Raw genomic sequence first — 14487 nt, forward strand, 5'->3', positions numbered from 1 at the left:
CTGGCTATTTTTTGGTTGCAGCCGTCATTGTTGTTTGGCGGGCCTGGGCTGGATTTGAACCGCCACCTTAGGTGTATGTGGCTGGTACCTTAGCCACTTGAGCCACAGGTGCAGAGCCTGGATTTTTTTTTTTTTTAAGAGATGGAATCTTGCTCTGCTGCCCAAGCTGGAATGCGGGGATGCCATCATAGCTTACTGAGCCTTGAACTCCTGAACTCAAAGGATCCTCCTGCCTCAGTCTCCCACATAGCTAAGATTGCAGGCATGTGCCACCATGCCCACATTTATTTTTTATATATATATTTTTTAGATACAGGGTCTCACTCTGTTACTAAGGCTAGTGTCAAACTCCTGGCCTCAAGTGATACTCTTGCCTCAGCTTCTCAAACTGCTGGATGAGAGGTGTGAGCTACTGCCCCAGCCTAAAAATGACTTCAGTTGTTAAACTAACAATTAGACTTTGTCAGAAAAAATGGGTCCATCAATAAAGAATATATAGTAATGAATGACTACAGTAAAGTCACTACTCTTCACACCTAGACTTCTTTATATATTAATATTATCAATTTCACATGAACAAATTGAACAAATAATATTTTTCATCTCCAGAGACAAAATTATGTAGGTAATAGCCTCTATTTAATAAAAAATAGCAATAGATACATATTTAATAAACATACTGTCATTACATTTTTAAATTTAACTGAAGTACATTGTTTTTATTTTTTTAAAACAGAGTCTCCCTCTTGTTGTCCTGGCTGAGTGCAATGGCATCATTATAACTCACTGCAACCTTCAACTCTTGGGTCAAACAATCCTCCTGCCTTAGCCTCCCAAGTAGCTGGGACACGCACCACCACGTCTAGCTAATTTTTTCTGGTTTTTTTGGAAACAGTCTCATTATGTTGCCTTTGGTTCAGTGCTGTGGAGTCACAGCTCACAGTAACCTCAAACTCTTGGGCTTAAGAGATTCTCTTGCCTCAGCCTCCCAAGTAGCTGGGACTAAAGATGCTCGCCAAAACGCCTGACTATTTTTGGGGTGCAACTGTCGTTGTTGTTTAGCAGGCGTGGTCCAGGCTTGAACCCACTAGCCTTGGTGTATGTGGCTAGCACCCCACTCACTGAGCTACTGGCGCCGAGCCTAATCTTTTCTTTTTAGTAGACATGAGGCGTCACTCTCACTCAGGTTGGTCTTAAAATAAACTCCTAAGCTCAATCAATGGTCCCACTTTGGCCTCTGGAAGTGCTAGGATTACAGGCATAAGCCACTGTGCCCAGCCTAAAGTATACATTCTATTTGTAACTCTCATGATGAGTTCACTAAAATGAGATATATTTTGTAATTTCCTTTAAACGTATAATAGGAAATATATAAGACAAAGAGCAAGAAATAGACTGAAAAGTTGAGTAAGTTTAGTGATAGAAATGTTTGTTTTTCTCCCTATCATCTGTTTCATCGTATCTAAGACTATCACTCAAATTCTGCAGCCTTATTCATTTCTTTAAGCTGTTCCAGTTAATACCTCTGGTCACTGCCAAATCTCTCCTCCAAAATATTCATATTGTTTCTCTTTCCTACTCAGTTCTTTGACTACATACCACAGTGAAAGTTCTGCAAGCAAATACAGCTAACAAAAACTATTTGTTAATAGATGCAATATAATTACCTATTAATTTTTTTCTTTCTTCAAATAAGCCATGCACTATTATTTTAGTTCATAATTCAAGGCAGAATAATTAAATATATTTAAATCTATAAAAACTAGTACGATATGGTAGGAACAACTACTTCAGGAAAAAATAGAGATAAAATTTCATCCCTCCCCATTTTCACATGAGTCATCAACATGTTACTTTCAAAGAGTCAAGCACTGCAACTGATAATCATCTGATAATATGCAAAAGGAGAGACATTTCAAGAACTTAAAATTCCCTGCTCTGTACTCTGACGTGAATAATGTTCTCTCTTAAAAGAGAAATAAGAAACCCAAAATATTAAACTAGATACAATTTCAAAATATACTATAACATACCATGTACCAGTCAAAATAAATACTAAACCTTTATGTTCAAAATATTTCATTAAAATTGTCTCTAAGAATAGAGACAAACTCCTCTGCTTTTCCAACTTGTTATTCAACTACGGCTTTCTTTTCAAACTTTGAATATATAAGAAGGGCAAAATATGTGAAAAAAGACATTAAAATGGGAGATTTTTCTTAAATACTCACATAAACACATGTAAATCAGACTTAGGTTTTTTTGACACAGAGTCTTACTATGTTGCCCTCGTTAGAGTGCTGTAGAGTCACAGCTCACAGTAACCTCAAACTCTTTGGGCCTAAGTGATTCTCTTGCCTCAGCCTTCCAAGCAGCTGGGACTACAGGCACTCACCACAACGCCCAGCTATTTTTTGGTTGCAGCTGTCATTGTTGTTTAGCAGGCCCAGGCCAGGCTCCAAACCGCCAGCCTTGGTGTATGTAGCTGGTGCCCTATTCAATGAGCTACAGGCACCGAGCCTCAGACTTAGATATTAACAGAAATGTAAGATATACCTTTTACTTTTGTAAGTAATATAAATTCTATCATAATAAAATGTGAATTTTCTTTGAATGAGTAAAGTCCATAATTTTGTTTTTACATGGTCAATTTTAAATTTTAACTGACTTAGCCAACACTTTTTTAAACATTTCTTTGCCCACGGCATGCTGACCACTTTTAACTACTATGCAATTTTTGTATAATCAGATACTTCTGATCCTACCAGTAGAGCTACATGCTTAACAAGTTTGTTGTTTTTTTCTCAAACCTGTTTATGTCAGTTTACTTGTTATAGACCTTACATAACTTAAACATTATTTAAGTCTATAGACTACAAATGCAAGAAGACAGAGTTCTTTCTATGTAAACTACGTTGATATATAAATTAAGTAGAATGACTCAGTGAAAAACCAGAAAGCCTATACTTAGAGATTTTCAAAATAATCTTTGAGCTTTTATTTCACTTTAGAGGAATCAAAACTGGAAATTGCAGATCATACATTATGGATATAGTTTACACAAGAACAACATCTCTCAACTAACTCCACAAAGAGATGTCAATAGCTCTATGCCAAAATTTTGCAAGTGAATATACGTTTATATATTTTAAGTTAAAAATTTTAGCTGTTTTATTTTTTATGATCTTCCTGCTTTAACTTTTTAAATAACCTACAAGTAATGATCCCAATCGCAACAGACATGAAAGCTCCTAACATTTTTTTTCTGAAGCCCTTAAACTGGTTTGATATACCAACTACATAAATACTGCATGTTCATATAAAGTAACAGCATGTAGTAATAAGCAGTCTAAGATAATCTTATGGAAAACAGTATTACAATGTATGTTCTACAAGGACAAGGGCCTTGCCCTTGTTCACACATGTATCCCAAGTACCTAGAACAGTTCCTGGTTTATAGTTGATATTCAATAAACATTTGTTGGATGAAGAAGAAAAGGAACTTACCGTGATGACAGCCTTGCTAAGACAGATGGATCCCCTGCAGCCATACTCTGTCTCGTCTTCAGATTTGTAGTAACTTAAAGTATTATTTTTCAAAACTACCCAACGATCCTGCCACCCATGAATGTAGTTTGTCCACTGGGAAAGGGAAGGGCAATTGAAAGAGGAAAATAAAAAATATAAGTATTTTAGAAATCCAAACTTTTTCAAACAGCAATCTAATTTCAAAACCAAAATATGAAAAGTCTTAACTTAATTATATGCAAAAACAGTAAAATGATTATAAAAAGTAAAATGATGAGATTTTCTACATTGCATAATCATTTTCATTATTTTTTTTTTTAGACAGAGTCTTTGTCATCCTCAGTAGAGTGTTGTAGTGTTATAGCTCACAGCAACCTCAAACTCTTGGACTCAAATGATCTTCCTGCCTCAGCCTCCCAAGTAGCTGGGACTATAGGCACCCACCACAACACCTGGCCATTTTTGGAGAGGGGGATCATACTGTTACTTAGGCTGGTTATCGAACTCCTGAGCTCAGGCAATCCACCTGCCTCAGCTTCCCACAGTGCAAGGATTATAGGTATAAGCAATCCTTTTCTTTATTATTTCGTTTTGTTTTAAAGAGATAGGTGTCTCTCTGTTACCCAGGCTAGAGAACAGTAAGTGGCACATACATAGCTTACTGCAACCTCAGACTCCTGAGTAAGAGTGAGATTCTTCCACCTCAGTGTCCTACATAGCTGGGACTACAAGCACATGCCAATATATCTGGGCATAGCAAGATGAGGTCTTGCTATGATGCCCAGGCTGTTCTCAAACTGTTAGCCATAAGCATTCCTCCTATCTTGGCCTCAGAAAGTGCTGAGATTTAAGGCATGAGCCACTGCACCTGGCTCATTTTCAATAATTTTGACAATACTACAAGTAAAAGATAAGACACCAAATATAAAATTTTCTTCTAACATTTGAAGATCAAAAATTCTGCATTGTTCTTTGTGTACTTTCATCCATCCCTCACTGCCATCATAATACTTGTTTTTGCCACTGTCATAATTAACTTAATCAGTAGAAAAGTGTGTTCAGTTATATAGTCTCTTGTTCTCCCACACCAAGGACTGCATGAAGGCTTCAAAATCAATAGAACTACAAGGCCAATTATAACCAAAACTATTTTTGTTTCCATATAAAAATTTATGATGGTCATAACTGTATCAAAGTAAAAATACTAACTAATCTTTAGTAAATCTACATCAACTTTAATTTTTCCACCATAGAACTGAATGTTTAATTCATTTTCCAAGTTTTTCTGAAGATATATTTTTTGAACCCAAGAATAATAACACAAATAAACTAGTTTTCAAAAATATACTTGGATCATCTGTTTCTGGTAATTAGAAACGGTTTTTGGGTTGCTTAAAGTCTTGCTGCACAGTGAAGATTATAATCAATAAACAAGCAAAGGCAGAAATGTAATCTCTATAGGAATAATTAATTTTGCATGTTTTTATTTATCCTCTGGGGCTTTAAGTATAGACAATTTTTAAAAAGTAGGCAATTCCAAAAATTATCTCCTAATTCCAGAAATAAATTTAAAGTGGATTATCAAAATATACTGTATTGGCTCAGGTTCTTTACCCATTGAAAAATCTTTATTTTCCTATTATCTAATTTAGCAAGTTGCGATCAGTTTGGTTCTTTAGACTTCTAAGCCCCATCATTATAGCCCCTTCTCTGAGAACTCACTCTTGCAAACAATTTAATTCATTCTCAGGCTCTCTAATCAGCATTTCCTTATTTACAACTGCTATGACTTACCATCAATTAGACACCAACTTGAAATAAATAAGTTCCATACAAAATTGAATTCACCTCCCTCTATTAATGCATACTTTGCATGTTTCTATTTTCTTGGCTGTACTGCTACTTCTGAAATCATGCAGACTTAAATTCAGCTTAGGGTTATATGAATAGAATAGTGGATAGAGGATTAAACAGACCCAACCACTTTACTACTTGTGCAAGGAGTTGCAAGGAGTTTTGACAAGTTACTTTTGTGAGCATCAGTTTCTTTGCCTATTGTTTAAACAGCTGAATAAAATAAAGAAAATGCCAAGCATACTCAAAGAAGATACTCAATACCTGACTGTTCCTTCTCAATCTTCATAGCCTATCACCAAATTCTACTTGTCTTTCTTACATTTGCCTCCTCTCTCCTATTTTCAATTATTCCAATCAAATTATCAGCTTCCTGAATTCCTAAGACGGCTAATCACCTTATCTCTACTATCTTTTGCTTTTTTACAACTTACATAATCTTAAACATATTTGTTTATTTGTCTTACATATTTATGTTACTGAGTTCAGCTCCAAAACTTACATGGAGGATTTCCCAATGCCTGACATATGAATTGTTTAGAATGGCATCCAAGACACTCCAAGGATTAAAACCTCATTCACAATTATCGCCCTACATAAGGTTAGTAAGTGTGTGACTGTGGTCAAGTTACTTACTCTGCTTGTGTCTTTTCTTTGTCAAACTCTTAGCTCTTAAGAGTTAAGATTAAACAAGAATAGTCTTGGAACAGTGCCTGGCACACAATATTTTCTCAGTTGGAGGAAGAATTATGCATAGCTAATGAAGCTTAACCTTCAGCATCTCTCACGAAAACAGACCTCTTTCAAAGTGATAGGAGTGAGCTAATTGTGTATCCATAATTTTATCTTTTTTTTTTTGCAGTTTTTGGCCAGGGCTGGGTTTGAACCCGCCACATCCAGCATATGGGGCCGGCTCCCTACTCCTCTGAGCCACAGGCAACGCTCAATTTCATCTTTTTTTTTTAATAAAGGACTGAACAAACTACATAAGCCTGAGGACCTTTTTACTCAGTAAATATTAGCTGCTATTATTACACCTTGAAAGCAGGTTTTTTGCCTTTGCTCTCACAACATTCCCTCACTCCTCTCCATTTAACAAATACAGACAAGGCAATATGCTGGATGCTGCAGGAGAACAAAATATTCCTGCTGCCAATAGGCTGGCAAGCAGAATTTCAAGTGAAAAATATATTTATAATAAGAATTGGAAGCAAGATACAAACAATGTGCTATAGTAATTCAAGGAGACCTTGAATGGTGAAATAAGAAAAGGCTCTATGGAAAGGATAGTATTTAAGATAGAGTCTTAAATATGAATAGAATTTCAGGCCAACAGTTAAGTGTGTGAAGAAATGGAAGTTAAGGTAAACTACCAGGGACAGAAGATATTCTGAAGTCAGTGAGATTTATCTTACCCACATTTAGCTGTTCTCAAGTCCTACTAAAAGACATGAATCTTTTCCTTATCATGGTCCAGATATTTGTTATAACCCACATAGTAGCAAATCTATGAGAAATACAGTATGTTTGCATATTTCATATCACCATATAGAAAACAAGACATTTGGCCTGGTATATTTCTAATATATATTTAATTTATCCCCTCAGTCCAAATCCACTCCATTTTGGGAAGTAAGAAACACAACAAATTAGAATGGGACTCAGTACATTACTCAATAGAAGGAAAAGAACAAATGCTAAGTTCGAACTCTTTTTTAAATCACCAGATGAATACAAAGGACTTAAAATATATAATATATAATTTAAACTTAACATGTACCACACTCAGTATGAGCATACTATTCAATATATAATACCCTTAATTAAAAGTTTCCTAGAACATTATATATTATCATAAATAAATTTCAGAGATATTTCGTTCAGCTATGAAGAGTAATACCAAAATATCTAGTGATGTTCATTCTACATTATGCAACAACAGTCAAAACTAAAGTTATTCACCTTTCATAGAAGTAGTCTAAAACTACATTTTTATGCATTTAAAGATCAAGAAGACAGTTCATTTTTAGGTCTATAGTATACCCACTACGTTACTCAGTCTACAGTACATCCTCAGAGCACTGGTGACTCCCCCTCTGCCTCCTGCCATCACTCCACTCTTCTACCTCCCAAGAAAGTGATGATCAATAGATCAAAAGTACAACTTGTTTAGTAAAATAATCAACACATCACAATACTAACATGGCAGTTTGGTTCTCATCTAATGAAGAAAATGATCACACTATCAGAATTACTGGGAAACAAGGAATTCATTTCCTAACTATTGCCTACTACACAATGTGTTCGATAGATTCCTAAATTATAAAATACGTTTAATCTAAAGAAACCTTGGAGAACTTCCTTCACTTTACTGAAAATCTGGCACTGAAATCTCAAGAATGATCACAGTATCAACATACACCACTTTTTCTGCTATACAAATAAAAGTTAACACTTGTAATCCTTAGTTCTGACACACTGATGCCTTTCCTAGACCCCTTCTCATTAGCTTTCTAAAGTCATTATAAAAGCCTAACACGAAACAATTCCACAAATAATGTCCAAATATTTTGTCAAAGTATGAATACTGGAAGTAGGGTGATTTCTTAATAGCCACTGGCTGCACATGACCCAGTATCTTATGACCATCTTGTTGAGGGACTGGCCCCAGATCCCCCTCTCCAACTGCTAGCTTAAGTCATTTCTAAAAGTTTAAAAGGAAGGGAGAGAGAAAGAGAAGTCAAAAGGCTATGTATGTGAGTCGTCTTATACCAAAACTTACAAAAAACCACATCATGTAATTTTAAAAGATCACCCACCTACAGGCCTATGAATGGTTACTTTGCTAAAATTTTAAACAAGATTAAAAAAAACAAAACACAACAGAGAAAGGGTAAAATGTCTCTTCCTTACCCTGGGCCCCTTAGTGCTTCTCCTCCTGGACTAAAGGGTGGACTCCATTCTGACACGTTCCAAGTTACTATGAATATTTCTTGTACCCACTATGTGCCCATTCAATAGCCCTTTTCTGAACTGGGGAAAAGGGTAAAGGGAAAAGTACAAAAGTTCTCCACATCCTATTTTTCACTACCTCTAACCTGGCATAGATTACTGCCTCAGATTTCAGCACCAAGCCGAGTCGCTCCAGGTCCTGTCTCAACAGCCACGTCCACAGGATCCCCCAACCCTACTCGCTTGGCATCTCCCGTAACCTCGTTTAAGAGGTCCAGTATGAACCGCCCCCATGCCCAGTGGTTCCGTCACCGCTGCTACCCAACCCAGATTCTTATACCCGGGACCGCTGCTACCCCTGGGTCCCAAGTCACAGCGCGCATCTGACCTCCCAAAGTGGGTCCAGGGTTAACACACGCTTTTCCTAGTTCTTGGCAGCTCTTGACGAGCCCCAGGGCAGGCGGGGAGGACAGTGTCCCTCTCCTCCCACATCACCCTTAGCCCCACACCCCGCACATTCCGTGCCTCCCGTTCAGCCCCACCCCACGCCCTCAGAGGCTTGCCTCGCGGCAGGTGAGTCTGGGCAGAGGGCCCTTGACTCCGTGGGTTGCTCACCTTACTGAGGACCCCGCAGCGCTCCACAGGCGGCCCAGACTCCGTCTCCGGCTCCTCCTCCGAGCCCGACGAGTTCCAGCTCTGGTTATCCGACATGGAGGCGCGACAGCCGAGCAGGAGACCGGCCCCCACTCCCTGAGATGCGCGGGAGGCGGCGCCCAGTCCCCGGGGTGAAGGGTCGGGGGATGGTGAAGCCAAGAGCGCCCGCACCGGTGCTGAGGGGAGCAGGACGAGGGACGAAGTCCGCCCGCTGCGCCGCCGCCGCCGCCGCGCCTGACACCGAGCAGCCCGGGGAAGGAGAACGAGCGGCGAAGGAAGCCTGCCCTTCCAGCCGTCAGTCGCGGCCGCCGTCGCCGTGACCCCTGCGTTGCGCCCAGAGCCGCCACCCGAACTCAGCCCCCTCGGTGCCAATCTCAAACAGGTAAGGATAAGGGAGAGAAAGAAAGGAAGAGAAAATCCAGCCGCAGAGACCTGGGTCCACTCACAGTTCCACTACCGCCGCCATCTTCCTGCCTGTCCCACTATTTACCCCCCCCACGACTTCTGTTGTCCCCTCCCCTTCGTCCTCCCATTCTCCCCCCTACTCCCCGCCCTGTCAGACTCCTCCGCCCCCGGCGTCTGACGCCACACGCCGAGGGCTCTAGGACCTCCTCCCGCGCCCTACCTCCGGTTCTCCCGGATGACGACGGGTAGCAAAGTAGGAGGGGCGGGGCAGGGAGAGGGCGGGCTAAGGACGCTGCTGCGCTGCATTCTGGGAAGGACTCTGCTGGTTCGCCGCGCAGCCTCCTGGGGGTTGTAGTAACGGTCTTGAGGCAATGGTGAGTGTACCGCTCGGGGAAGGCTTGTCGCCTTTGGGATGGGCAAGTAGTGGTGGGCTTCGTTCGGCAGTTGCGTGATCGGCCTCGCCTGGGTCCGGGTCTAGCGTGTTTATGACGAACCTGCCGGGCTTGCGGCCCCGGACGTGAGATAACTTCCGACTGGGATGGCGGGCCTCCCTTCCGCGCGGTTTCCGAAAGCCGGGGAGCATCTGGCCGCTGGCCGGGGCGGGAGTGGGTCCGGCGCCTCCGCCTCGGGCGCGGGCGAGGGGCTTGTGACCAGTCCAGGGACTAGGCGTTCTTCTTTTCGTCAAATCACCGCTGTAAATTTGGACGGTCCTTTATCTTGCTCATTAGAAGTTACACTTCACACTTTACGTTTTCCCCATTTGAGGAGGAATGTCCTCGGTTGCTCCTCACCAGTCTGCACTTCACAATTTTAGATTTCTAAAATTTTTGTTTTGCTAAAGGTAATTTTGAGTTTGTCAGAGAATGAATGACCTCAGAAGAGTTTTAAAAGAAAATAAGAATGACAGATGATAGCCCGGACCTTCTCTTGGCTGTATCTTTCTGAGACCCAGGTTAACTCTCTACTTATGTCTCAAAGACAGGAAAGTGTGTACAGAAACTTTCTGATAAGAAACGCCAATGTCTCAAAGACAGGAAAGTGTGTACAGAAACTTTCTGGTATAAGAAACGCCAATGTGTAGTAGTTTTATTAATAATAAGGAGTTAGGCAGGCAATAGGAGGCTGGCTTTGTTTTAAAGCTAGAATTGTCAGTTCTAGTGGAAAGTGCAACAGAAGATCTGATATCTTGTCAATTGTCTTTCGTATACATCACAAGGATGAATTTTATTGTGAGACCTTTGACTTTGTAGCTTCATTTCTTCCTTACCTACTTTTGTATCTCGTCAATTTCCTGATAATTGTCAACAGTAGTATTCGTATTTGCCATTCCAAAAAGAAAGAAAGGAGAAAATTCCACTGAACATATTTTTCCTTTTTGTTAAGTCACAAAAAAGTACACTTTTAGAATATTGAATTAAGTTTTGCTTTGTGATCACCTGATATAGGTAGACTTCCTAATCTTTTTTTTTTTTAATTGAGACAGAGTCTCACTTCGTCCCCATTGGTAACATCACAGCTGACAGCAACCTCAAACTCTTGGGCTCAAGCAATTCTCTTGCCTCAGCCCCTCAAGTACTTAGCTAGTACTACAGGTGCCTGCCACAACACCTGCCTATTTTTAGAGATGGGGAGTCTCGCTCTGGCTGAGGCTGGTTTTGAACCTGTGAGCTAAGGCAATCCACCAGCTTCAACCTCCCGGAGTACTGTGATTACCCGAGTAGCTTTCTGATCTGAGTTTTTTAAGTTCTAGGTTTTCAGATGTCTTTCAGTTAGTCTTAGGTAAATGATTGTGAATTATTGAGAAATTCACTTCATAATGCAATTTAGAGTCATGGAAGTATGGTATATGTTTTTTGAAATTTCAGATTAATATGAGAGTACATGCTTTTAGGTTACACGATATGCTTTTGTATGGTTAAAGTCTGAGTTGTAGGTATTGGGAACCTAATTAGGTACCACAGGAATCAGCGCTCCCCCTCTCCCCTTCCTTCTCCCTTTCTTCCTCCTCCTTCCCTTCCCGCTCACCATTCCCCTCCTCCTGCCCCTCACCATCCCAATCCTCCTCACTCTTCCCCTCTCCCTCTTTCTCCTCCTCTCCTTCTATAACAAAGGCCTACCTAGACTTCCCCAAGAGTTCCACAGGAAAGACCCTAACTCACCAGAACCTTTCAGCAAGCTGTGGAAGGTTCCTTATCACCCAGTATAAGAAGCCTCCAACCGTCCTTGGTACAGATGTCATCTTTGCCCAAGTGGGTCTCTTCTCCTTTCTTTAAACTTGGCTTGAACCTCTCCGGGTCTTGTCTGTGTACACACCACTGAAACCCTTTCAGGAGTTGTGTCCTTCACCTGGGAAGTGGGCATTATACCCTTGCAATGTACCCATTGGGTGGGAATTTACCCATCTTATGTTTGTTTTTATATTGAATTTTGTATTTTAATGCTTTTCTTGGTTGTGTGTCATTGTGATTACCCACTCTTAGATCATTAAGGGGCCCACTTAGTAGGAATTTGCTTCATTGTAGTTAGTATTAATATTAGTGTAACTTTTTGAAAAAGATTATTGATACATTGTTTCTTTATGTCTTAAGACCAAATTTTTTTAAGTACAGAAATATTTTTATATAATGATTACAATACCACATGAATGGTTATGGTTTACTTCATTACTGTTGATGGAAAGAAATTACTATACAAGAATAAAATAATGCACTTTCTTTATTCAATGAGGAGAAAGATAGCTTTTGAGGTTCCCTCCCCCCTTATTTGGGTCCTTCCCCAACCCTATTATAAATGACCTGTATTTTCTATTTTATTATTTTATTTTTACTTTTGCAACTTGAATTCACGTGAGATTTGTTTTTGTGTATGGAATGAGGTACAAATTTAAATATATTTTAAAGATGGCCACTTGACTCAACATTTTATTGAATAGTCTGTTCTTACCCTCATACTTTTGTGATATGCAAAATCTCTGCATCTAGGTCTGTTTCTGAACTCCTTTGTTTTTCAGTGATCTATTTTTGTATATTTATGTTAATACCATACTGATTTAATACACTTTATACTATTTTCTTTCTTTTTTTCATTTACAAGATAGAGTCTTGATTGTCATCCTAGGTAAAGTACAGTGGCTGTCATTATAGCTCATCAAACTCTGGGGCTCAAGCAATCCTCCTGCCTCAGCCTCCCAAATAGCTGGGGATACAGGCACCTGCCACCATGCTGTTCTAATTTTTCTATTTCTAGTAGAGACAGGGTCTTGCTTTGCTCTGGCTGGTCTTAAACTCCTGAGCTCAAGGGATTCTCCCTCCTCTCTGCCTCCCAGAGTGCCAGAATTATAAGCATGAGCCACTGTGCTGGCCTATACCCTTTTCATATGCATAATAGTAAAATTCTCCTGATTTTTAAAAATTTGGCTATTTTTGTGTATCTTCTTTCAGATAAATTTTAGAATAGCTTGTCAAATTGCATGAAAAATTCTGTGGGGATTTAGATTGGCAATGATTTAATTTGTAAAGAAATAACATCTTTACAGGATTAAGTATTGTTTAAGCACTTTAGATTTCTGATCTAAGTGTAGTTGGTGCTCTTTTAAGTGTCTGGTTGGCCCCATTTGAAGCTGAGGGAGGCCAAGTAACTTATCCTCTATCACATAGCTACTAAGTGGCAAAGTTAGGATTTAAAGCCAAATTTATCTGTTTTCAAGGATGAAATGAGATACACCCTTCAGGATACCTCAAAAATTGGGGAGAATTGTATAGATAAATAAGGTATTCTATAGATATATACATCAGGACAAATGAACATCTTTCATTTGCCTAGCCTTTGTATCTATGCTGTCTTCAACTTCAACCCTGTAGAATTTACTGAAATCCAGTCTATTTCTGTTATTTCAGATAAAGAAACTGAACTACAGGGAAGTTCAGTAATTTTGCAAAGGTTATATAGCTAGTAGAGGATATAGTTGGAGTTTAAGCCCAAGTATCAAAATTCCTGGGTTCATTCTCATTCCACTAAAATTCTTACCAGTTCCTTTTTTGTCTTCCTATTTTTTTTCCTCACCACCCCCTCACTAGCTAAATCTCTTACTAAACAGCAATCCCAAGATCTTCATACCTGCAATCTACTCCCATTGCCAAGACACAGAAGCCAAAAAACCCCAGAAGTATTGGAACTGATAATATTTGTAATTTCACTGATCAATAGATAGAAGAATGAGGAAGAATATTTATTCTTGATGCTGGACATGTGTCAGGAGAGGATATCCTAAGTTAAACCTGAAAACATTCCTAATGTTTTTGTTGTTATTGTTGTTGTGTTTGTTTGTTTGTTTTGGTTGCAGTTTTTGGCTCTGGCTAGGTTTGAACCCGCCACCTCTGGCATAAGGGGCTGGTGCCTACTCCTTGAGCCATAGGCACCGCCCCTAATGTATTTTTTAAATGCTGTTATAAAGAGCCTCTGCTAGCCAGCTCAGCCATAACAAAATACTATGGACTCAGATATTCTGGTCACTTCCTCTTCTCATAAGGGCACAATTCTATTGGATTAGGGCCCAACCTCTTTTAACCTTAATTACCTCCTTAGAGGCCCTGTCTCCAAATGTACTCACTTTGATGGTTAGAACTTCAACATGTGAGTTTTGGGGGAGCATAATTCAGTACATAACAGAAATAGAAGATTAATAGAGATTAATAGAGATAATAGTAGATAATAGATAATAGTAGATAGTAGATAATAGATGATAGTAGATAGAGATAGAGATAATAGTAGATAATAGATAATAGTAGATAGAGATAGTAGATAGAGATAATAGATAATAGTAGATAGAGATAGAGATAATAGTAGATGATAGATAATAGTAGATAGTAGATAATAGATAATAGATAATAGTAGATAGAGATAATAGTAGATAATAGATAATAGTAGATAGAGATAGAGATAATAGTAGATAATAGATAATAGTAGATAGTAGATAATAGATAATAGTAGATAGAGATAGAGATAATAGTAGATAATAGTAGATAGTAGATAATAGTAGATAATAGAACCTGTGTTCTCACAATGTGTTCTCACATTGTTTTGTTAAAGATGAAT

At 39.2% G+C, this 14487-nt stretch overlaps 2 protein-coding genes across 2 annotated transcripts in view; one reads left to right on the top strand and one right to left on the bottom strand.

Annotated features, from left to right (window-relative positions):
* COL4A3BP (collagen type IV alpha 3 binding protein) overlaps positions 1-9540 on the bottom strand; it is a 116107-nt gene extending 106567 nt beyond the window's left edge. Inside the window, exons 1-2 of the mRNA XM_023510862.1 lie at positions 8950-9540; positions 3380-3642 (exon numbers count right to left, since the gene is read on the bottom strand). Coding sequence (XP_023366630.1) covers positions 3380-3642; positions 8950-9045 — 359 coding nt within the window. The 5' untranslated portion in view covers positions 9046-9540. The remainder of the gene's footprint in view (positions 1-3379; positions 3643-8949) is intronic.
* Positions 9541-9709: 169 nt separating this feature from the next.
* The window catches only part of POLK (DNA polymerase kappa), a 70367-nt gene continuing 65589 nt past the window's right edge, over positions 9710-14487 (top strand). The window contains exon 1 of the mRNA XM_023510941.1: positions 9710-9767. The gene's annotated coding sequence lies outside the window, so the exon portion shown is untranslated. The remainder of the gene's footprint in view (positions 9768-14487) is intronic.

Source organism: Otolemur garnettii, unplaced genomic scaffold, assembly GCF_000181295.1.
Source record: "Otolemur garnettii isolate 467f Iridium unplaced genomic scaffold, OtoGar3 scaffold00017, whole genome shotgun sequence".
Lineage (NCBI taxonomy): Eukaryota > Metazoa > Chordata > Mammalia > Primates > Galagidae > Otolemur > Otolemur garnettii.